Below are 25,199 nucleotides of genomic sequence, written 5' to 3'. Positions count from 1 at the left end.
AGCCACAGAGTGAGCCTCTGCCTCAATCAATCAATCAATAAAAACAATTCATAGCTGCAAGTCTTTAATTTTGTTTACTACATGGTTATCACAGGAGTAAATGGGAAGTATTGTAAGAGAGTCGATATTTATTAAATACCTGCTCTATAATAAGTACTACTCCAGATAGTCTCTCCTACATTTCACATTTGACATGTAAAAATATTTCACTGACATGGTAGTCAGAGAAAAGCCAGGTGACATTTGAGCAGTGACTGGAAAAAAAATGAGGAAGCAAGCTCTGTGGACATCTGAGAGGGCAGTGTTCCATGCAGGAGGAACAGCAGCTACAAAGCACCGATGCTTGCTGTGCTTGGGGGCAATTAGAAAAGCTCTGAAGTGTAGCTTGGATGTGACCCATCAAGAACACGTTCAGTCTTAAAAACAGAGTAAGAATTTTGAACTTTAATCTGAGTAAAATGGTAAACCACTAAAAGGTTCTGCACAGAGGAGTGGCATATTCAAGTTCTAACGGGATCACTCTAGCTGCTGAATGCAACTATGTAGAGAAATAAAGGGAATGCAGAAAGCTATGCTCACGGCTACTGCAATTGTCCAGGCGTGAGCAGATGGTACCTTGTAACACCTCTTGCACCTTAAGTTGTTTTATACTGCCATTTACTTTCTCATGGAAACCCCTAATTTCTTCAGGGCAGGGAGCTCATACACATAGTTTATGATATGACCTATACATATGCCCACTTAATAGATGCTTGATAAATAACCATCATATAAATGGCTAACAGTAGTAATAAATCCACATTATACAGTGACGATATGGCATCACTGAAAGGTTTTGTCATTTACTATCTCCTTAGGAAATTTAAGTTCTCTAAGCCTTGATTTCAACATTCCTAAATGTTGCTAACACCAGCCTAACAAGGTTGGCAAGTATTAAATGAAAATGTCTACCCAGACCTTTTTTCCTCACCACCAAAGTAGGTGCCTTGCTTTATTACAAACCCTCAATCCCAATACAAGACACAAATTCTACCCTTTCTGAATAGTGCCTGTAAAATTTTAAAAGTTGTCCATAACTGACTGTATTCTAACATATATATTAATCCAATTCATCCCTTTCTGGTATTCAAGGCATGCTTTCAAAAATTATCCATCTTCGTTACAGTAATATTTTCCCTAATGATTCTCTGAAAACAGCTTATCCCCAAACCGTCTTGGTTTTCACATTATTACATCTCAGTAGTGATAGATGTGGCCCTAAATGCGGGGAAAACGTTTACAAAAGTTTTGATGGCTGGTCCTCAAGCTTTGAGATTTACCTTCCAAGAATTAAGCGGCACTATCAAAACAATGCTGGCAACATTTTTATGAGGTTGCAAGGACCACGGTTGCTGCAGCTACAGGATGAGTTATAACGTCAAAAGCAACCCAAGCGTTACTTCAGCCCGTCTTCACCGGAGAAGCCCGTATGAATCAGGCAGAAACATAAAAACAGGTACTGTGACTTTGCCGTATCTCATTTAGATCAAGTAGCAAGAAGAAGGAAGACAAGGCTTTTAAAAGCTGGCTCCAACATTCTCCACTTGGTCCCGTTCTCAAATCTCAGCCCAGGGCCGCTGACGTAAAGTTGCCTCTCTCGTGGGCACCACGGGCTCGGGGGCAGCCGGCAGCTGAAACCCGGGGGGCTTCAGAGGCTTGGAGGCCAGAAGCAGGCAGAGCGCCGATGGGATAATGAGATTCTCCAGCAGATCGGCGCTCACCGCCCTACTCCATTTCAGTGGGTAGAGGTAAGAGCTGAAAGGCGACCCTCGCACCGCTGGGCCCACCTTGGCAGTGCCGGCCTAGCGTCTCTACCCGATAGAGCATGCGCGGGAGGTAACGGCCCGCACGCCGGCGGCGGCCACAGGCCTGTCGGGAGGCGGGGGCCACGCGTCTGCGCACGCGCGCAGGGACACATAGGCGGAAGTGGCTTGCGGGCGCCGGAGTTGAGTGCTTTCCGGTGAGGCGACCGCCGCGGTGGAAAGTGCAGGAGTGGGAGAGGAGGAGGAGGAAGAGGAGGTGATGGCGACGGACCTGGGGAGGGGGAGATGCTCCGTCTAGCTGAGGCGCCACCCAGACTGCCATCACCCTTCTGGGTGACATACCGGCCTTGGGGTACGCATGCCTTCGGGGCCTTTCCTGTGTTTGGGACCCAGATCTCCTCTCCTCCAGAAAACCTTGGCACTGCCCATCTTCCTCACCCAGAAGGAGCGTTCGAGGAGTGGATGAGGTCGGGATGGAAGAAACGGGTGACTCCCTTTTTTTAAAGAGCGGAAACCGGCCGGGCGGTTTCCAGGGAGGAGCATCTGTTCCTCCTCGCCCGTTTTTCGCCCTCGGGCTGGCGAGAACTCCCTCGGGTCCCAATACGTGGACTCGCAGGGGTGAGGTGACCTCAAGGGGTCTTTTACGCTGTTCTCGGGGTCTCTGGAGAACTGTCAGTCACCTGGATACCTCTAGACTGTATTTACAGTTAACTGTTTCCTGGTTCCGTGTTTATTAAATAGGGGCACTCCAAGGTACTCTTTTCTCCATTTGGCTTTCAGTAGAATGTGATTGTTCTGGCTGGGCTATTAAGTTTATGGCATAAACTTCCACTAGAAGTTCTGCAAGTTGCCTCCAGTCTTTGCAACTGAATTATCTCTCCCGTCTTTTTATTATTATTTAAGGAATATTGAAAGTAAAAGATGGAATGATTTGGTGCGCTAACAAAATCTTAAGTGTTGAGTATCTGCATTTTTTCTACATTAGGATATCAGAAGGCTAGAATTGTTTTTTAATTAAACGTTTTTCTAAGTGAATTGAGATAGTCTGGAACTTGGAAGAGAGGCAGCATTTCAAAATAATTTAGACAGCGTTATTGTTACTTAATTAATATATAGATTAAGTCCTAGTGTTAACGTTTTCTCTTGAAAAAAAAAAAAAGAATAGTCTTCAAAAATTAGCACAGCGTTTCTCCACCTTTGTGTAATGATGTGTGTACAAAGAAATGAGATGGAACTTTGTTTTTTCTGTTTTTATAATCGTACACCATAGGCCATGATTGATTCCGGAGCGCAGTTAATCAAGGCATAATGGCATGGTAAGATTCTTTTATTTGTAACGTTGAGTGTGGCAAAATATAGTTAAAATCACGTTTTTTCAGGTTAATGACACCGTAATGACTTTTTTTTTCATATTCTACCTTTCTTGGTGTGGGACTTTCGTCCTTCAGGTCGGAAAACTCAAAAATAAACTGAAATAATTGTGACTTCAGTAGGTCATTGTAACTCAACATTATCACGAATTTTAATTTTTAAATACACATTGTATGCCGGAAATGCTACCTTTTTATTCCATTTTAGCGTTGAAGTTGAATATCTGTGTTGAATTTAGGAAGAGGCCTCAGGCAATGATACACACCTGTGATTTTTTAAATATATATACATTTTAGTTTCAGTGATTACTGTGAGCTTCAAAAAGCAAAGCACAATGTCGATCATTTAGTCTGAAAACTAATTTTAATTCCATGCCGCATTTTTGCTCCTTGCACCACAAGGAGTTTGGCCCATTTTTTTTTTAGATGATGGTTAATATCAGTCATTAATGTTTGAAGTGGAAGGGATATGGCAGACATTCATTCCCCAATGATCACAGTTATTAGGTATCAGAGGTCTTCATCAGTCACACTTTCTCACCAGTGATGTTCTTATTAATAAAACAGCATTCTAAATGCAAGGCTTTGATGGGCAAGTTTTATGACACTGATGCCTCAGGCAAAGGAAACAAATTTATTTTCATGTTCATTTCAAATGTTTTGAGGGGGGGTTTCGGTAGCGATGTCGGTATTTTGGCACACGTAGAAAAGACAGTGCTAGAGAGATTTCGTTCTGCACATGTAGCCTAGATCTGCAGCACATAAAGCTGCCAAGAAGTGTATTAGAAGTGGTAAAGTGTTGGAAAGGAGCTGAATAACGTTGATTAAATAAATGGTGCTTGCTAAAGTGCGGTAGAGTCCTTCATTTAATCTTACATTTTTGTTATGTACCAGAACATCATAGGAAGATACCTCCTGCCTTAAGGATTTCATAGGCTTTTAGGAGAAACAAGTATAAAAACAAAAAAGCTACACCATTATAATTTAGGAATTTGAAAAATATATATAATATGATACTAGAGTCCAGGACATCAACTCATTTTTAACTTTGAGGCCTTATTCATAGATGCAGCATGATCAGGCTTCATGTTGAGCCATGTGACAGATGGGTCAGAAAGGGAAGAATTGATTATAAACAGTCTAGTAATCTAGGCAAGAGAAAACGGCTGCCTGATGGAGTAGGGTCCAAAACAGATTTTAGATATCGTTATAGATGTAGAGTTAACAGGAATCTTGGCAAAATATAGAATGTGAAGAAAAGGAAATATTCTTAAGATAACTCCCAGATTTTTAGCTTGTGTTTCATACTAGGTACTGTTAAGTGAGATTGGGAATATAGGAACAAACAGTAGATTTGTTTTGAGGGGAAAATAATCAGCTTTGGCCGTTTTAAATATGAAGTGCCAGCAGAGCTTATGAGTAGAGATATCAAAGAAGCATTTAGACATAGAGCTCTGGATCTCAGGAGAGAAGGCAGCGTTGGAAATTCAGGTCCATGTTTCCAGCTGCACATCAAAGGGGTGAGTCAGCTTGAGCACACCATATCACCCTAGCAATATTTCTAAAAAGTTGAAGGATGACAGCTAACACACTTATGGACTGTCATATGCCAGGCAATTTTACATTTATTTCATATAGTCCTAACCATAATCCTGTGATAGGCACATTTTTAACTCCTCCCACTTTTGAAGGTACAGAACCTAAAGCTCAGAAAAGTTAAACGATTTGCCCAAGGCTCCTCAGCTAATAAGTAGTAAAGCCAGATCTTGAACTCATATCTGTCAAAATTCCAAAGCATGCGGAAAGCATGCTATACTGCTTTCTTATACTATTACCTATAATTGTATTGAGTCATTACAATATGCTTGGCAGTTTACTAAATTACAGACATCTCAGAAGAAGGTGACTTTGGGAAAGCATGACCTTCTGGAGAAACGTTTTGATGCCAATAAAAGCAGGAAAGATATTTTCTAGAAGTTTTATTTATTCTGTATGTATGTGTAAATATATAAGCATTATTTGTAAATTTTCCCCACTCTTTTTCTATAAGATTTTCAGTTTTGCTCATAAAGTTTGCCAGTACCACCATCCATTTCAAAAATCGTATCCAAGCAGAAGGTGAGTGATTGCAAGCTGAAGTTTGAGGGTATCAAGAGGAAGGATCAGTTTATTTGGTTCATCTGAATATCAGGTCAGAGTATATGCCAGGTACCAAGGACGCAGAGACAAATAAGATTTGAATCTTGCCTTTCAAGTTCTCTTTTCTAATAACTGGGGGGATTAGTGATGGTGTCACAAAGGAGGGGATATTAAAGCTGAACTTCCAAACCTGACCTTGAGAAAGAAGACCTCAGGTTGAAAGGACATCATGAACCGAAGGCAGCGGTGTTTTAAAGTCCCTGGTGTATTTCAGGACTGAAACATGGGTGGTTTAGGGCTTTATTGAGAGTGGAGGGAGAGCAAACTTAGAAACCTATGTGAGGCCGGGTTTATTTGAGTGGTGCACTATATCCATGCCCACACATAGAAAAGAGTAAATTGTTAAGGTTTTCATCTCTTCTACATTCAAGCACAGGTTTGACCAAATATTTAGGAGAGATAATTTAAAGCACGGTTTTAAAAGAAAGTCACATCTGAAAGATATCCTGCAAGATTACATAAAAAGTCTTACAAATGACAGTGATTGAAACATAATGTGGGAAGCAAGAACAAAGGAAAGCGAAGAATAAACAAGAGGAACACAGTAAACTTCATGAAACTAATTTTCTATTTAGAAATATGGCAGGTGCCCTATGAAATGTTGTGGCAGCTGTGTATTTTTAGTTACCAGTGGTATTCAGATCCTTGACCCCTCCTTTAATTCCTAAGGATGACCCGGTTAACCTCTGTAAATTAGCAAACTAGAAGTGATCATGAAGAGGCAACTCTAATTTTGGCCATTATAAACCATCTTGTAGCAGTTTAAAAAAACATTACCAAAGGAAAACTCACTGTCAAAATTATTCTTATTTCTCTTCATGCCGCAGTTTAAATTTGTGTTCCCACTGGAATTAAAAACAGATGAGTCGTTTCTAAGAAAATAACTTCTTTTACATAGGTTTGTTCTATACTTTGTCATAATTCTTCAGTCTTTCCTCAGTCTTTACATGGAATTCATTTTTTCAGTTCATATAAATCCAAAGAGAAATTGATGGCTTCATAATTTTTTTTAGACTGACAAAAAAGGACATGTTTTCTCCAGCCTTTTACATCCCAGAAGAATGTAAATTAAATTAAAATGATTTGTTCCAGAGGAAGAAAACATTTTTTAACCTAAGAGATGCTACTGCTGAAGCATATTGTGCTTTCTGTAGTCTGTGATAAATCTAGCTCTTTAAGGACCTTAGTTTTGGGGTTTTTTGTTTTGTTTTGTTTTTTTCATTCATTTTCTAGAGACAGGGTCTGGCTCTGTCGCCCAGGCTGGAGTGCAGGGGTGCAAACATAGATTACTGCAGCCTCAAACTCCTGGACACAAGTGATCCTCCTGCCTCAGCCTCCCAAGTAGCTAGGACTACAGGCATGCACCACCATGTCCAGCTAATTATTTTATTTTATTTTATTTTATTTGGTAGAGAGAGGGTCTTGCTATGTTGCCCAGGCTGGTCTTGAACTTCTGGTCTCAAGCAACCTCTCTGCTTCAGCCTCCCAAAATGTTGGGATTACAGGCATGAGCCACCACACCTGGCCTTCATTTTTTTAGTTTATTTTTTAAATGTCATTAGCAAATATATCTTAGAATTGTCTTAGTATTTAAAGGAGAATTACTTATTTTTTTACTCTTCTACAAATGAAGATTGACTTTAATGTTGAGAATGTTATGCATCAACTATATATAGACGCAAAGACATGTTTAGTTCTTTGATGAAATGCTAGCTTTTGTTGCTGTGGAAATAAGTATGGTTTATATTCAGTTTAATGATGTACTAATCTTTATCAGCTGTAGACAAATTGTTTAAAGATTGTAGGCATATTGTTTTTGGTGATTTGGAACCTAGAATACAGGAATTAATATACTAATATCCAGAGAGAAGCAGACATTTCTATAATTTTAAAGTATGATTTGGAGTATTATTTGGAGGATTAAACTTTATCATCTAAATGTTTTCTTTTAATTGCTTATTTCCTTCTCTAGGACTTGACACAGCAAGCAAAAGACATACAGAACATAACAGTCCAGGAAACCAACAAAAATAACTCTGAAAGCATTGAATGCAGCAAAATAACAATGGATCTCAAGTTCAACAATTCCAGGAAATATATTTCTATCACTGTGCCACCCAAAACCCAAACAATGTCACCACACATCAAGTCAATTGAGGACATTGTGGTACTTGGCATGAATCTCAGCAAATTTAACAAACTTACTCAGTTTTTCATATGTGTTGCTGGAGTTTTTGTATTTTACCTAATTTATGGGTATTTACAGGTAAAAAAGTTATATGTTTGTAATATGTTAATTATTTATAATAATTGGGGTCAGTATGGGCATTTACTAGTTTTACCCGAGATAGTCACTTACGGGATACTGGCTGATTCATAAATTTGAATTTTTTAGTATAGAGTAGAAAAGAGTTTCTTAAAACAGAAAACAGATCAAAATTCAAGAGTTAAATATTTTAAGTGGGGAGGAGGCACATGTAGAGACTATCTTGAAAAATTGTCATTATGAAAATTAATTTTTAAACATTTAACAAAATGTAGGTAATAATTGCAACCATGTGTTTCCAAGAGAAAGAAATGATTCAAGTATTGATTGGTATCTTGGAACATTGTTGAATGATAGTGCAGTTTACTCGATTCTTGGAACTCAATAATAAAAGATCATTTTTGCAAAAATGTATCAGGATATTTTATGGTTTTCTAAAGGTATCTCTTTAATCCTATAATATTTGAATTATTTCTTTTTTAAACACCTCTTACATTCTCATTCTTATTGGCTTTGTCTTCTAACTTTGCCAGAATCTTATTGTTCTGTGATTTTTGCTGGCACAAAACATTTCTAACACTGCAACAATTTGTCTCATATTTACATTGTATTTGGAAAAGTTATATACCTTTGGCTACGAGCAAATTTCTGACCTTCAAAGACATGGGCTGGATGGGTGAGGATCCAGGCTAGTGAAAACAGGATGTTGGAATGGGTTCTAACTTTATTAATTGTCATTTAATTAGTGGATATTTTCCCATAACATGAGAAAGCCTTTGTAATTCAAGGAAAGGAAAATGATGTATTTTCTTAAAACACAGATAATAGTTCCAGTATTCTTTAGTACTAAAAAGTTAGTGAATTTAAAAATTGTTGTATTCTTTTTCATTGTCTTGTAGAGATGAAACATCAAGGGAAATGTAAGTGAACACGGAATTGTGACTGTTTTTTAGTTAGCTTGCAAGAATGCTATGAAGAATATTAATGTAAAACAAAAATGAATTAAAAATTTTAATATTTATAATAACTGATATTCCACTAGTAGGTGATACAAAACTTGAGATGCCACAATGAAGAACAATTAAAAATAGAGATTAGAATTTCTTGTTGAGAAACATTTTAGAAACATTTTTTTCTTCAGCATACCACTGTTACCAAATAGCTTGGGAACAGAGTTAGCCATTGCAATGGAAAATGAATTTGAAATTTACCCTGTAAGTGTCATTAAATAAATTTTCTCTAATTAATAATCAGATATTTTAGTTTATAATTGGTTTATGCAAAGGTTTTTTTAAATTACACAAACTCCTGCTAATTGTGTTTATAACTTAACCACTTTGATTTTGTAAAAACTGACATTGCTACTATTGCTTATAATTACATATCAAAATAGTTCAGAGAAAATGGTTGGGGTTTGGTAATGAAGTGTTTTTTATAGATGTACGCATATTCATACACTTCATTTATTCAATTTGATTTATTGATCAATTTGATTTATTCAATTAAAATTAAACCAGATAACTATTAGAATAACTCTTAGTGACTTGTTAAGAATGGCTTATTAATAACTGATATAAATATTGCTTTATAATATAACGTGTTTAGGCAAATTAACCATTTCCTCTAAAAGAAGAAGGTTTATATCATCTATGGCACAAGAATTTCAAAAAATAACATTACCAATATGAAAGAGCTTCTAACCTCTCTAATTTACATTTTGTTATTGTTGGAGGTGGGGCTTGGTATCTTTAAAAATGTTGTGTTTTATAAGAATTTATTTTTAGGAAATTAATGTGCTGCCTTGGACTTAACAGTGTTTATGTGTCTTTTGACAGGAATTAATATTTTCAGTGGAGGGTTTTAAGTCCTATGGCTGGTACCTTACCTTAGTGCAGTTTGCCTTTTACTCCATATTTGGCCTAATAGAACTTCAGCTTATTCAGGACAAAAGGAGGAGGTATGTGGTTTGTTTTTATTTTTTGATATTTCACTTGTATTAGTTGAATTTTTTTTGGCATACTGAATATGCATGAAATTTATACTTCTATTAACAAAACATCTGATAGGCATGAATTCTTATCAGCATAACTAACTTAATAATACTAAATACATTTTATTCATTTATACACTGAAAAAAATAAAGTCTCTTCTTAAATGCAGTATTACAAAATTAAAAAATAATAGCTTTAGGCTCAACTTACAGTGTTATATCTTCTTAAAACATGATAAAAAACACAATGTACATACTTGATTTTTATAAATTCTGAAATAGGTGCAGTTACTGATTTGTAGTACAACTAACATCACAGTGGTGAAATGAAATACCAGTACAGATTGAGCATCCTAATCCAAAAATCCAAAATCCAGAAATGCTCCAAAATTAGAAAAGTTTTGAGTGCCAATGTGACACAAGTGGAAACTTCCAAACATAAGTACTTAACACAAATTTTGTTTTGTGCACAAAATTATATAAAATGTGCACCATGACCAGCTCTGGGACAGCTGGGATGCAGGGCACCAAGTTCTTAAGCTGCACACAGCATAGTGACCTTGGGCCCAGCCCACAAAACCTTTCTTTCCTCCTAGGCTTCCTGGCCTGTGATGGGAGTGGCTACCATGAAGACCTATGACATGCTCTAGAGACATTTTCCCCATTGTCTTGGGGATTAACATTCAGATCCTTGTTAGGCAAATTTCTGCACCCAGCTTGAATTTCTCCTCAAAGAATGGGTTTTTCTTTTCTACTACATCGTCAGGTTGCAAATTTTCTGAACCATTTTGCTCTGTTTCCCTTTTAAAATGGAATGCTTTCAACAGCACCCAATTACCTTTTGAATGCTTTGCTGCTTAGAAATTTCTTCCACCAGATACCCTAAATCATCTCAATGTTCCACAGATCTCTAGGGCAGGGGCAAAATGCCACCATTCTCTTTGCTAAAACATAACAAGAGTCACCTTTGCTCTAGTTCCCAACAAGTTCCTCATGTCCATCTGAGGCCACCTCAGTCTGAACCTTATTGTTCATATCACTATCAGCTTTTTTGCCAAAGCCATTCAACAAGTCTCTAGGTGGTTCCAAACTGTCCTACATTTTCCTGTCTTCTTCTGAGCCCTCCAAACTCTTCCAGTCCCTGCCTGATATGCAGTTCCAAAGTTGCTTCCACATTTTTGGGTCTCATTTCAGCAACACCTCACTCCTGGTACCAATTTACTGCTATTAGTCCATTTTCATGCTGTTGATAAAGACATACCCGAGACTGGGAAGAAAAAGAAGTTTAACTGAACTTACAGTTCCACATGGCTTGGGAGGCCTCAGAATCATGGCAGGAGTCAAAAGTCAGTCTTACATGGTGGTGGCAAGAGAAAATGAGGAAGATGCAAAAGCGGAAATCCCTGATAAAACCATCAGATCTTGTGAGACTTATTCACTACCACGAGAACAATATGGGGAAAACCACCCCCATGATTCAAATTATCTCCCACTGGGTCCCTCCCACAGCACATGGAAATTATGGGAGTACAATTCAAGATGAGATTTGAGTGGTGACACAGAGCCAAACCATATCAAAAATGTTCTATAAAATTACCTTCAGGTTACATGTATAATGTATATATGAAACATAAATAAATCTCATATTAAGACCTGTGTCTCATTCCCCAAGATACCTTACTATGCAGATGCAAATATTCCAAAATCTGAAAAAATTCGAAATTTGAAACACTCTGGTCGCCAGCATTTTGGGTGAGGGATACCAAGTCCGTATCTGTTGTTATTCTGCTTTTTTAGAATGTGAAGTTATATTTTGTGGGATATGCCCCAGCTAACATTGCCATATGATGTCCGATAGCTGAGGTTGCGTTCTTAAGCATTAGAGAAACACATCTCATTCCTTTTCATCAAGACCAAATGTGCTTGTTTGACAATATCATTTGAGTTAGCAACCATCTAGATTTGAGAAATATCTTGATATATCTTTAATGGCATCTAGAACAATATGCAATAAAACTTAGTCTCTGATTATAAACAGAAAGTGGTTAGGAATTTGAATATAAAATGTTCTTGGTTAATGTAAGAAGTGTGCTCCTTCTGTCATACCCTAATGTGTGTATATATATCGTGTATCTATTGGGCAGTTTAAATGTAATAATGACTGTAATACTGACATACCTTGATACAAATGTTTAATCCTTTAGTGAAGATTTCAAAAATTGTGCAGCTTTTTTTTCAATCATAAAATGGTTTTGAAGTTTGTATCAAGGTAACTACAGTTTTACATATTTAAATCTATATTACAGGTTTCTTCATGGGTCTAATTTTGCCTCTCAACCTGTCTTTATTGCCAATAAATTATTGTAGCAATTATTGTAAAAATATTTGAACCTTAGAATATCATCTTCGTTATTTTTATGTTCTATCATGATTCTCCATGATAGAATCATGGAGGCAAGCCGATGAAATCCAACTTCCTCATTTTACCAATGAGAAAACAAAGACCTAGAGGAGTACTGGTAATAGCCATAGGTGATAGAATAGGAAGTAATTAAATATATCTGTCAAGACTAATATATAAGGAAGCTTGATGATGATTGACTACTTATTGCAAACTACTGGGCCTTCTAAGGTAGGATTGCTTCTAAGGTAAACAACACTAATACTATCTTTGTAGGTGAAAAATTATACAATGACGATGCATGTCCTGTTACATTTCAGAAAGAAACACCTCCCTATCAGCTACCCCGATGAGAGGGGAGGGGGCCTCAAGCCATGTTTATCCCAACTTTTAAATCACGTGACCATAACATATTTTAAAATAAAATAATTTGTACTTGATTTAAGTATAAGTGAAACAATTTGGGAGAATAATTTATGTATTTATAATAAATTAATTATGAATTGAAACCTTTCTGAATTTATTTCTACAAATACACCCATATCTGAATTTATTTAATGGTACTGCTACTCGTTAGACCTTTAATTAGCTAAACTCTTTGCTGCTGTTATTTTTTTCTTCTTCCCACATTTATGTGAATACCGACATACTGGAATAAGTACATCAATACTCATTGAGAATTTGGAGTTAGAAACATGGGTTTGGGTCTTGGCACTTTGGTCTTATTACATCTGTCAAGACCTCAGAGAAGTTTCTATAATACTCTAACTCTAAATTTTATCTTGAGGATCATATGTGGTAATGTGTGCTAAAGAACATCATAAACTGTAATATCCTAAATATACTGCTTATTGTTTTTCATCAAAGAATACCTTGTAACATTATTATTAATTACTATGAGTTTCTAATTAAGGACAGTGCTCAGATTTGTCTTGAAGAGGTTTTTAAAGTTAAAATTTTCTCCCCAGCCAGGTGTGGTGGCTCACGCCTGTAATCCTGGCATTTTGGGAGGCCGAGGCAGGTTGATCACCTGAGGTTAGGAGTTCGAGACCAGCCTGGCCAACATGGTGAAACCCCGTCTCTACTAAAAATATAAAATTAGCTGGGCATGGTGGCGGGCACTTGTAATCCTAGCTACTCAGGAGGCTGAGGCAGGAGAATGGTTTGAACCCGGGAGGCGGAGGTTGCAGTGAGCCAAGATGGCGCCACTGCACTCCAGCCTGGGCAACAAGAGCAAGACTCCGTCTCAAAAAAAGAATTTTCTCCTCATTTCTAAGGAAGCAAGCAATTGACGTGTTAAATAAAATAGAAATAGTGAGTATCCTGGAGGCAAGCTGATCAAATCTAATTTCTTCATTTTACCAATGAGGAAACAAAGACCTAGAGGACTGCTCAGAATTTTTGGAGCTACTTTTGGATTTAGTTCCCCTGTCAGGCTGGTTTTCTTTCTCCCTGTACTGTGCTACTTTTCTACTCATTCCTTGTAATTCTTCTGACTTGAATTTTTATTTTCTGCCAATGATTTGCCATTTATCTTTGAGAAAACCTGACCACCTTGACTTGTATCATTTTACGTGGTGAAGTGCTGCCCCACCATCACTGATGATATCCCAGTGAGGGTCAAACCCCATGGATGGCATGAACATGTTTACACTGATGCATATATGGGCATGCAAGTTGTTTCCACGTGGATTTTCATGGTTAACTACTATATTGGTAGTTAAGTAGAAAAAAAAATCCTCAGAATCAAATGTAAATGATGCATTTTAATTGACTTTTTCCAGTAAATTATTTTACCTTATATCTAACCATATATAAGATGGGGAATTTTGTTGCCTTGATTTCAATGTGAACACAAATTCTAAAATGGAAATTACATCTAACTCTCCAGCATTATCAGTATGAATAGTGCCTCATTGTGTCTATGTTCGTCATGCCAGCATACAAGATTATTAGTTTAAACCATTAAATATCTAGTCAAAGTGAGCATATGCTCACAGTAATGGCTCAAAATTCTGAAGATGCTAAATTAAGAATCTCCTTTAGGAACTTTAGATAGAGCCAAAATTAAAAGATTTGAAATCATGAGGAGAGAGTCAGATACCTAATCTTAAAAGTTGATTATTATAACATAGAATACAGAGAGATGATCTATAAGATATTATAATAAAAGTTATATCTAGGGTTTTAAGCCACGTGAACTTTTCCCAGAGAAAATTTTCTTGGGTTATTTTAGCAGAATGGATAGATGTATTTTTCCTAATGCTAGATGGAAACATTAGGAAACAGAAAAACAATTCAAGAGTTAAAAATTAGTTTTAAAATTGTTAAGGTACCTTTTACCATTATGGAGGCCAACATTAGCTGGGCATGGTGGCGCACACCTGTAGTCCCAGCTACTCAGGAGGCTAAGGCAAAAGAATTTCTTGAACCCATGAGGCAGAGGTTGCAGTTAGCTGAGATCATGCCACTGCACTCCAGCCTGGGCAACAGAGCGAGACCTTATCTCAAGCAAACAACAACAAAAAAAGAAGCTCTTTTTCTCTAACTTAAGATGGTTAAGATGGTTTTTATTTGTGGCTAGAACTGCTGTTAAAAAAATAAAAAAAACACCTTTTGTCAACATTTATACCTTCAGTAAAAATCTAAACTCTTTTACATAATTGAGTGGCCTCATTTATGATTGACTAAATAAAGGTAAATTGTCATTTTTATAAACTTTTTTATACAAGAGCATTACAGTTTTTAAATAGTGATTTTTTTACTGATATTTCCAGAAATAGTAACCAGAAATTAGAAACGTAATTAGACATTTATACATTGTGAACACATTATCTTTTAGTAGTATGAATTGGGTCCCAAAATGAAGGTTTTAAAAATTGTCTTTTACAGAATACCAGGAAAAACCTACATGATAATAGCTTTTCTAACTGTGGGTACTATGGGGTTATCAAACACTTCCTTGGGCTACCTGAATTACCCTACCCAAGTCATCTTCAAGTGCTGCAAATTGATTCCTGTTATGCTAGGAGGAGTTTTTATTCAAGGTATAGTAATGATATGTTTTTATACTATTTAAAACTAATAGGCTATGTTATGGCATCTAGCATTAGGAAAAACATTAAACTTCTATATTTTCAGTGAGCATTCTAGATATTGTAACAATTCTGAATCACAAAATAAGGTATTCTAAAAACACTGATGGCCAGGCACAGTGGCTCACGCCTGTAATCCCAGCACTGTGGGAGGCCAAGGTGGGTGGATCACAAGGTCAGGAGTTCGAGACCAGCCTGGCCAATATGGTGAAACCCTGTCTCTACTAAAAATACAAAAATTAGCCAGGCGTGGTGGTGTACGCCTGTAGTCCCAGCTACTCGGGAGGCTGAGGCAGAAGAATTGCTTGAACCCAGGAGGCAGAGGTTGCAGTGAGCCGAGGTCACACCACTGCACTCCAGCCTGGGCGACAGAGCGAGACTCTGTCTCAAAAAAAGAAAAAAACCACTGATATGCCTTAGTTTCTAAAGTCGGTAATTTGGACTTAAGAAAAAGAAAAGATAATACTTTGTTTTTATTATTTTATTTTGGAATCTACCACATTTCCAGCAATACTATATTTCTGTATTAAAGGTCTAGTTCAAAAGTACATGGAAAGGTCCCTTTTTTCAGTTCCTTCATTCTTCTACTCTCCAGGGCTCTACCCTTCACTTCCATTGTGCATGGGCAGTTCTCATATTGAAGTAAAGTTTGATCTGAGCAGAACTGCGTTTTTACCAACCCCGCTGGCTTAGTGATGTTTAGAGCCCCAGCTAAGTGACAAGTTTTGTGGAAATAGGAGTAAAAGAGGAGGCAGTGATAGCAACAAACAGTGGAAGTAGCTTCTGTTGTTCACATTAATTGTCATGAGGAATATTCGTGTTTTAATAGTCGGGTGTTTCTGTATCACTGAAGTTCTTATACAGCCTGATATCATTTATGCATTAGATACCATCCCAGAATAAGCCTTTAAAAATGAAAGTGTTGCCAACTACTTCACGTATCATTTCAGGATAACTTCATATAGGAAAAAATAATTGACCTCAATCCCTATTAAAAATCACATTTATTGTCCCAACTGACTAGGCATATATAATATTGTCCTTATAAACCTTACAAAAAAGTCATACTACATTTTATTTTTAAAATAAGGATATATTAAAATCATTTAATTTTCACTTGCCTGGAAGTTACCACATTATGATATTTGCAAACTTAAACAGTTATGTAACCAGAATCATTACTCTGGTTACTTTGTAAACTTACAAACTACAAGAAAATTCATAACCTTTTATTATGCACAAAGTAAAACAGGAACTAAATTTCCAGGAAATTTTTTAAATGTTTGTGGAAGTGCATTATTCTTGCCGTCAGTTTTTGCCAAAGTATGTATTTTAGTGTCACTATTATGCCAGATAAAGTAGCTCTTGTTTCTAACTTACAGGGACATATTGCTGCCCGTTGGTAGTTTTCAGAAGCCGTCTTGTGATTGTCTTCTGCCTTGACCTAAGTGTTCACATGTTTGGCATTGGATATAAAAAAACAAATCTGTGTTCTACTTAACACGTAGAGCAAATACAAAGCTGGATGGGTATTTGCATAATGAAGTGGATTTACATTTGTTTTATACAGGAAAGCGTTATAATGTTGCAGATGTGTCTGCTGCCATATGTATGAGCCTTGGCCTGATATGGTTTACCCTCGCTGACAGCACAATTGCACCAAATTTCAACCTGACAGGTAAGTAATTTATTTATATTCCTAGCTTTTATAGGCATTTTAGTTTAGAATACGAATTTCGAATATTCTGTAAGCATTTTAAATGATAGTATGACAGCTGCAATTTTCGTATGTAACATAAAGCTTTTGGACTTTCCATGTAAGATGTAGTGAAAATATCACAGCTCTGTAGGTAAAACAATTTGTTTGTTTTTTAGTGTGCTTGCATTTTGATGCTTCTCAGGAATGAACTGTTGACTCAGATTTGTTTATGTCAGTTGTACCTTTATTATAATTATGTTGTAACTCAGTATTAAGTTATTCAGAAATGAATATGAACAAATAATTGTTTTTGTGAAAACTGAGTTAACTGACACAACTTGATTGACAAGCAATAAAATCACTATTGAATGAGGTATGGGTAAAAACACTGCGAATATGGGAGGGAAGCTCATAAACATATGAAAGGATTCTGTACTCTGCAGGGCACTTTTAAACAAAAACACCTTGGAAATCATGGAAAATGTGTGCTATGAGTGTGTTTATACAAAGGAGAAAGTACGGAATTCTATTCAGGACCCATGCTCAAAGAAAAAGGCCCTGACAGTTGCATGCATGTTTATGTGATTTAAATTAAACATTTTAGTAATAATAGGGTTTTTCAAGAATGACTTTTCTCTTCATCTGTTTTTTTTTTTTTTAAATTAACTGAATAGCCACCAATCCCAATAGATAGATATCCTAAGAGTTTCTTCCACACTTTCAGAACTAGTGGAACTATTAGACTAGTAGAATATTTGTGGAACTGTTATTTGATACGCTATTGAAATGTGAAATGTGATATGTACAGAACTAAGTTTATTAGTATATCTTTTTTAATATCACCACCTATGTACTTGTTATAACTGATTGTGAATAAGAATATTCTGGATTACCGAACAGATGAAGATCTGCTTTTGTTTTTTAGACCAATGAAATTCCTGATAAAGCTTGATTATAGTTCCTATGTTTAAATAAGGAGTTTTTTGTTTTTTTAATACCTTCTTGAAGGTGTGGTGCTTATTTCCCTGGCATTATGTGCAGATGCTGTCATTGGAAACGTTCAAGAGAAAGCTATGAAACTTCATAATGCTTCTAATTCTGAAATGGTAAATACTCTAGTGTGTTTTCTTCAAATTAGACAGATTTTAAAAATGGTGATATACATAATTTGATGAAATAATTATAACTAGCATTGCATTTTTAAACTATCATTTTTACAAAAATAATACATTCAAACATTATAGGAAGGTAAAAACTAAAACTACAACTAGCAGTGCTAACCGCTTGTTGCATAGTTGACAAATTTTTTCCTCATTGATTTAGTTTTTTATGTATTAAAATAAAATCTTTTGTTATGTCATTTCTCTCATCTCTTTCTAGTGGGTAGTATTTTTCCATGTAGAAGTTTGTAATTTTTATATGGCCCAATTTGTCTTTTCCTTGCTGGCTTCTGGCTAAGTATCATGGTTGAAAAGAGCTTTCCTAACCCTGAGATTTAGAACATTTCATCCCTGTTGCCTACTAGTTTTGTGATTTCCTTTTTTATTAAGCCCTTGATCCAATCTAAAACTTTTTTAAAAGAACTTTTCTTTCAAATGACTACCATTTTTTCTAATATCATTTATTGAATAATCCACTTTCAGCTCATTTTAAATGCCCTCTTTATCATATCACACTCTTGTGTGGCATTCAGAATTGTATTTGAATTTATTTTTGCAATAGTACATATAATGACAGCAGCTTTATCATACATTTATTATCTGTTAGGACTAGCTACCATTGTTCCTTTTCTTTTGCAGAATATTACTACCAGTAGTTATTCTGGGGTGTTTATATTCCCAAATAAACTAAAAATTCCATTGGTATTGTGATTGGTATGGCATTGAATTATAAATTAATTTAGGGAGAATGGCATCTTGATTATTTCAGTCCAAGAATAAGGTATGACTTTTCTTTTACTCAAGTGGTCTTTTTTTCAATGTCCATTAGAGTTTAAAGTTTTCTTCATGTAAATCCAGCACATTTCTTACTAAAGGTATTGTTAATAATAACTTATTAAAGTTGTTTCATCTTTTTGTGATTATTGCAAATAATATCTTTCTGTATCTCTTGTAACTGGTTTTTTTTGCAAATAGTGTCCTTTTGTATATCTTGTAACTGGTTTTTATATAGGAAAATTATGTGTGTGTGTGTCTTTACATTAATTTTATAACCAACCACCTTGCTGGACAGAAAGAACATACTGAATTAAGGATAGACAGGATTATTCTTTCCTGTTATTTTCTTGACACAGAATGGGGCAACTTAAGTAGTCTCTAATAACACAGGAACTTGGTTAAGAATTTTCTTCATCATAATCACTACTCATTGTAGATAAGGTAAGGATGGGCGCAGAGAGAATTGAGGGAGTGTAGGTTGTTAGGAAGTTAATATAATACAGTATTTATGTTGGTAGGCTCTGGAATAAGATAGCTCAGTTCATATCCTGGCTTTACTAGCACTCATTTGGGGAAAATTACTTAATATCACTAAGTTATAGTTTCTTCATCTGGAAATTGGATTATAATAACTAAGAATACCCACATCTAGGGTGGTTGTGAGAAGTAAATGGAATAATCCGTACTGAGCTTCAGCACAGTACCGACACACAGCAGATATTTAGGTTTGCTGCTGCTGCTGCTGATTCTGTTTAAGAAAAGCATAGTAAATTGGGATTAAAAGGTTGGTTGGAAAATAGAGAAGTTAAGCAGTAGATATGCCATATACTGCTTATTTTCATTATATTTTAATGTCTTTTAGAAACTTAATTTTTTGTGTGTTTTATAAGTATCTTTAAAGATTTTTGTTTTGTTTCATTTAAGCATTTTTTTTTAGAACTCTAATATGAAAATCTGGTTTGATTTCAATAATTAAGCCTAGAAAGAAATGAATATGTAAGCATACATAAAAGGATTAATATTACTAGGTGTTATTTTGTACATAAAATGAGGCATAGACTTATAAAACATTAGAATCAAATATCATTTCTGGAAATTTAGGCCATATTGAAATGATAGTTTCTTTTAAAATGTTTGTTCTGCAAACCTAATTGAGCCATAGAGTTAAAACCCTCAATCTTCCATTTTCGGTTTCATAGTACTTTTTTCTGCTTTATTTTTATCTGCTCTAGGTACTGTATTCGTATTCAATTGGTTTTGTATACATTTTACTGGGATTGACATGCACTAGTGGATTAGGCCCTGCAGTAACATTTTGTGCAAAGGTAAACACTAATCACATTTAAAAAAAAAAAATCTTCTGTTAAATAATTTTCTCTATATTTCTAATTTCCCTTGTTCAAAAGAGGCATCATAGATATAATGATACCTCCTTTAATATAACATGCCAATCAGAAATTAATTTCAGAAATGAAATGATTGATATTTAAATTTATTTTATCCTTCCTGTACCCTATGAGTTGATTTTTAAGCTGTTCATAATGTAGAAAAGTTGAGGATCTTTAATTTCAGCATTTTTTTCATTAAATCAAAATAAGAATCTTTGCTTGACTGCATTATCAAACAACTTATTATTGCTCAAGAAGTTGATTAAAATCTGTAGTTTTGTTTTATTTGTAATACCTTGGGGTTTGTTTTACATTTTTCTAACAGGCTTTTTTATTTTTGGCAGAATCCAGTTCGGACCTATGGTTATGCGTTCCTTTTTTCCCTCACTGGATATTTTGGAATCTCCTTTGTTCTGGCTTTGATTAAAATTTTTGGTGCACTTATTGCTGTAACAGGTAGGAGGGATTTACTTGCTTTGATTATAAAATAAGCATTTACATTTTCTCTGATGCTCTTTTTTGAAACATAAGGGCAACATCTCCTTTACATTAAAAAGAAAATTGTCATATTTCACCAATTTATTCTTTGGCTTATGATGTTTCTTTAGAATTCTAAAGAAAATGTTGTTTGATCTTAATTTCTTATTTTGATGGTTTAATTTTAAAATCAAACATATACATTTATCAGAACAGTAACCCTTAAACGCATTAAAAGAACTTTCTGTAAAATTATGATGAGACGACGACCTCCAAAGAAAGTACTGCATTTATATGCTTTTAACCTCTAACTGAAACTTTCAATTTTGTTGATTTCAAGTATGAGAGGTACACTTTAAATAAGCTTTTTAGGCCTTTCATTTGTACATTTTCTAGGACACCAACCAGATTAGCTTCCCTTTTCACCAGTAAGCACTATGTACCTGCTGTGTGCAGGGTCTTTGGCCCTGTAGAAAAATCAGTTGTATTTGTTCTGCTTTGGAGGAGTGTACAGCCTAGTGAGGGGAACAGATGAGTCAATGTGCCACCTGTGTCATTTGCCAAAACTCTAAGGTACAGCTTTTGCCTCAGAGGTGCAGGCAGGAGTTTTCCTCTCTCACGTAAAAGAAAGCCAGAGTTGGCAATAATCATAGCTAATGCGTACATAGCCCTAGTATGTACCAGACACCATTATTTTAATCTCACAACAGTCCTATAAATTAGTCACTATGATTATTCCGTTTTACAGATGGATAAACTGAGGCACAGGGAGGTTAAGTGACTTGTCTCATAGTCAACCAGAGCCAGGTTCCAGTGATGGCAGTCTGGCTGCACACCTGTGCTCTTCACCATACATTATACTGCCTCTAAGCTGGTATGGTGACTCCATGGTCATGAGAAACCCACGTTCTTTCTGTCTGCTGTGCCATCTTCATCCTCATGCTATGCAGTGGGATGGAGTAAGAGAAGATGAAAATCCTAAAAGCCATACTCCAAGAAACAGCACTTCTGCTCACATTTCACCATAGCCTAGACACATGACCACACCTAGTAGCAGGAGAAGAGGGAACATATACCCAGCTCAAAATAGGGGTCCTTTTACTATAGAAAGAAAAACAGACATTGGGAATGTGACTCTGGCACGTTTCCAGAACAGCTTCTTCCTTTGGAATTCATTCATTCATGCATAAACTACTAAGTGCCAGGAACTGTAGAGTGTTGGAATGTACAGATAAATAAGGCAAGAAACTAAGTAAAGTACATAGTCAAGTGGGAAGATGGCAACTGATAGTGCAGTGAGGAGGAAAGTACTGTCATGGAGATCTATGCAGATCTCCCCACTCTGCCTGGGACCAGGGAGGAAGGCTTCCAGCCTTACGGCAGACTTCAAAGTGTAGTACTTCAAAGGACGGGAAAAAGTTAATACAGTTGTGTAAAGAAGTCTGTAACGGTTACTTATAGTCTTATCCAGAGATGACCCCTATTAAGATACGAGTATATCCTTTAGATTACTGTTTTTAAAGAATAACCCCTGCCTCTAGCTAATCATAGCTTCCACAGGAAAGCCTTTCTCTAAGACTTAAACTGTGGCTTCATAATACCATGGCCTCCATCAAGTACTTACTACAGTTGTACTTTAACATTTAACTGTATTAATTATTTAATGTCTGTTTCCCTACAAGACTAAACTCCATAGTAACAGGGAACAGTGACTTTTGTGCGTGTGTTTGGTTGGTTGGTTTTTACTTTCCATTGTTACCTTGGCACCTCGCACAGATTCTGGCATATAGTCAGGTCTGTAAATATTTGCTGAATAAGTGATTTCTAAAATATTGTCAAGATAATAGGCACATTCTAAACTAATTTTTTGCTCCTACAGTGACAACAGGAAGAAAAGCAATGACCATTGTACTTTCGTTTATATTCTTTGCTAAACCATTCACATTTCAGTAAGTACTTTTTAATTAAACAATTTTTCTCAGTTTTAGACACTGTGTTTCACATTTCCTCTTAATCTTAATTTCAACTTTTCTACTTTTTCTTTTTTGTAGTAACTGTATTTATTTTTATATAAATTAATGTGGTTTTTTTTTCCTGTTACGATTTATAAAGAAACCTTTTCATCTTGATCTCTTAACTATCAGTGTATCTTCTGCTATTTTGGAAATGTTGGTAATTTATTATTTTGAATTTATCATTTTGTATACTTAAATTGCCTAACCAGAGTCCAGTGCAAATGTGACCTGTTTCCATTATGAGTGAATGTGAGTGATGTGTACGTTGTTGAGATTAAGGGATTCCCCTTTGCCCTACTGCAAATATATAAATTATGTATTTACAGCACATGCTTTTAAAAAATATCAGTTTATTTGATGCCTGTTTCCACAAAGGATTTAAGGTAGAGAAGTATTCTGTAAGTTACATCCTAAAGACTTTAAACTTAGCTTGTATTTTTTGTGTGTATGAAAGTGTTTACTATCATATTTACTGTCTTTACTATTTGTTTGACATTAGCACCATTTAAACTTATATTGGTCAGGATTGTGAAGTTTCACACCAAAAACTTAACAATCTATAAGTTTAGAGGGAAACATAAAATTAATTTCCATCATTGTATTACAGATTATTTGTCTATAAACTAGTTTTTCTTTATGTACTAGGTATAATACATAATAGTGTTATGTCATACATAAATAGAATTACAATGATTCCCCTACTTTCTCAGGGATGTTCCTCTTTTTATTCCTTTATATTCTACCCAACTGAGACAACGAGTTGAACAGCTGAGTTTAATTCCCAAAATGGCCTTTGGTAGATACACATGTCCAATGCTTTAAGTGTACTCTTAAGACTTTTGGTATGGGATTGTACTTTGAATATACTGTCATCCCCAAAGTTCAAATGAACTATGTCATATAAAATTTTATAAAATATCTTTCTTTATATATACCCAATGCATTATTAAAAGATACAGAATTCTATCAAATCTCATCTGAGAATACTATTTTTATTTTAATGCTATTATTGTAGGCATCTAACAGAATTTTACTTCACTGAAGAATTATTATGGACATATTACCAAATTCTGTGGTTAACAGTAAATTGTTATTTTGCTAATTTTAATTTTTTTTCCTTATTTCTTTCTCTTAGGTATGTATGGTCTGGTTTGTTAGTTGTCCTTGGTATATTTCTCAATGTTTACAGCAAAAATATGGATAAAATAAGACTACCATCACTGTATGATTTGATAAACAAATCAGTGGAAGCAAGAAAGTCAAGGACGCTGGCACAAACTGTATAGACAGTGATTGTCCTATTTAAAATAGAATTTTAAGGGAACAATCATCAATTAATTAACTTTCCAAAGGGACTGATAAAAACCAAAGGATCTGGAGGCATTGCTATTCCATTTGTGGATAGATTTCATATGAAGTTGTTTTGTGGTGTCAGCCTTTTCTTCAGAGCATTTGTTTGACTGACTTCCAAAGCAATCAAGAGAGCCACATCTAGCAGACTTTACAATAAAATGTCAATATGAAGGACTGTAATTCCTAGCAGTTTATTGAGAATTTCACTGGAAATGGACCATGTGTTGCAAGACTAATTGGCTATAATTATGTCATATCAAAGAAATCAATATGTAATAGCAGATTGTTTTATATTCATTCCATTTTGATGGTGTTATTTAAATTGATTCTCTGTTATAAGAGTAAACTGATGAGTTGAAGTCTGGAGAGAATAACATTCATTATAAATAAAATTATTCTGTGATCTTTTTTCAAGATGTGTTAATAGAATTTTGTTATAAAGAGAGAAATGGAAGTTGGAGTAAGGCTTAACATGAACTTTAAAACTTGAGTTTTCTCTCATTTAAAATTATTCTTTAGAGCAGGAGCTCCCAACCACCCAGGCCATGGACTGGTACCAGTCCGTGGCCTGTTATGAACCAGACCACGCAACAGGAGGTGAGAGGCTGACAAGTGAGCATTACCATCTGAGCTCCACCTCCTGTCAGATCAGCGGCAGCGTTAGATTCTCATAGGAGTGGGAACCCTGTTATGAACCGCATATGCAAGGGGTTTGGGTTGTACACTCCTTATGAGAGTCTAATGCCTGATGATCTGAAGTGGAACAGTTTCATAGTTTTATCCTGAAACCATCCCCTGTCCCAGTCCATGGAAAAATTGTCTTCCACGAAACTAGTCCCTGCTGCCAAAAGGGTTGGGGACCACTGATGTAGAGAAGACATGCTTTAATTTAAGTTTTATGTAGAATATAGGCAAGGTAGTAAAAACAGACATCATTCTGCATCGTGTAAGTATGCGTCGTAAGAAAAATTTGCTACAGTTTGCCCAAGTAATCCCAAAAGATTCATGATTGGATTTTTTTTAATTGAAGAAAAAGTGATGTCTCAAAATTATAATAAAATAATTACAAAATTATCCTAGTTTTTTCCATACAAGTGAGATTTAATTTGGAAGTTTGAGGACAAAATAGGATAAATTTAAGAAACACAAGTAGAGTTGGCAAATTTGGACAATATTTTCTCCCTTAGCACATTCAGGCTGCTATATA

At 35.5% G+C, this 25,199-nt stretch overlaps 1 protein-coding gene and 1 long non-coding RNA gene across 13 annotated transcripts in view; one reads left to right on the top strand and one right to left on the bottom strand.

Annotated features, from left to right (window-relative positions):
- LOC131382083 (uncharacterized) overlaps nucleotides 1-1,824 on the bottom strand; it is a 335,812-nt gene extending 333,988 nt beyond the window's left edge. Inside the window, exon 1 of the long non-coding RNA XR_009211255.1 lies at nucleotides 1,320-1,824. This is a non-coding gene — a long non-coding RNA (uncharacterized LOC131382083). The remainder of the gene's footprint in view (nucleotides 1-1,319) is intronic.
- SLC35B3 (solute carrier family 35 member B3) lies at nucleotides 1,767-24,406 on the top strand. 12 transcript variants are annotated; one of them, XM_058432154.1, is made up of 11 exons: nucleotides 1,767-1,787; nucleotides 3,073-3,118; nucleotides 7,344-7,637; nucleotides 9,473-9,594; nucleotides 14,921-15,075; nucleotides 16,694-16,801; nucleotides 17,831-17,928; nucleotides 19,992-20,084; nucleotides 20,492-20,603; nucleotides 22,504-22,573; nucleotides 23,775-24,406. In XM_058432154.1, exons 2-11 carry the CDS (start codon nucleotides 3,116-3,118, stop codon nucleotides 23,923-23,925), a joined length of 1,206 nt encoding a protein of 401 aa, XP_058288137.1. In that variant the 5' UTR covers nucleotides 1,767-1,787; nucleotides 3,073-3,115; the 3' UTR covers nucleotides 23,926-24,406. The 12 variants fall into 12 exon arrangements, with proteins under 12 accessions (XP_058288137.1, XP_031996078.1, XP_031996076.1 ...); XM_032140187.2 differs by lacking the exon at nucleotides 1,767-1,787 and adding an exon at nucleotides 1,954-2,058; XM_032140185.2 differs by lacking the exon at nucleotides 1,767-1,787 and adding an exon at nucleotides 1,954-2,154.
- The last annotated feature ends 793 nt before the right edge of the window (nucleotides 24,407-25,199 follow it).

This window comes from Hylobates moloch, unplaced genomic scaffold (genome assembly GCF_009828535.3).
Source record: "Hylobates moloch isolate HMO894 unplaced genomic scaffold, HMol_V3 SCAFFOLD_20, whole genome shotgun sequence".
NCBI classification, from domain to species: Eukaryota; Metazoa; Chordata; class Mammalia; order Primates; family Hylobatidae; genus Hylobates; species Hylobates moloch.
This window is presented reverse-complemented; position numbering and strand designations above follow the sequence as displayed.

Coding starts and splice junctions, on each gene's coding strand:
- SLC35B3 (XM_058432154.1), top strand. Junction 20,085..20,491: donor CAGTAACATTTTGTGCAAAG/GTAAACACTAAT, acceptor TATTTTTGGCAG/AATCCAGTTCGGACCTATGG. Junction 20,604..22,503: donor TGCACTTATTGCTGTAACAG/GTAGGAGGGATT, acceptor TTGCTCCTACAG/TGACAACAGGAAGAAAAGCA.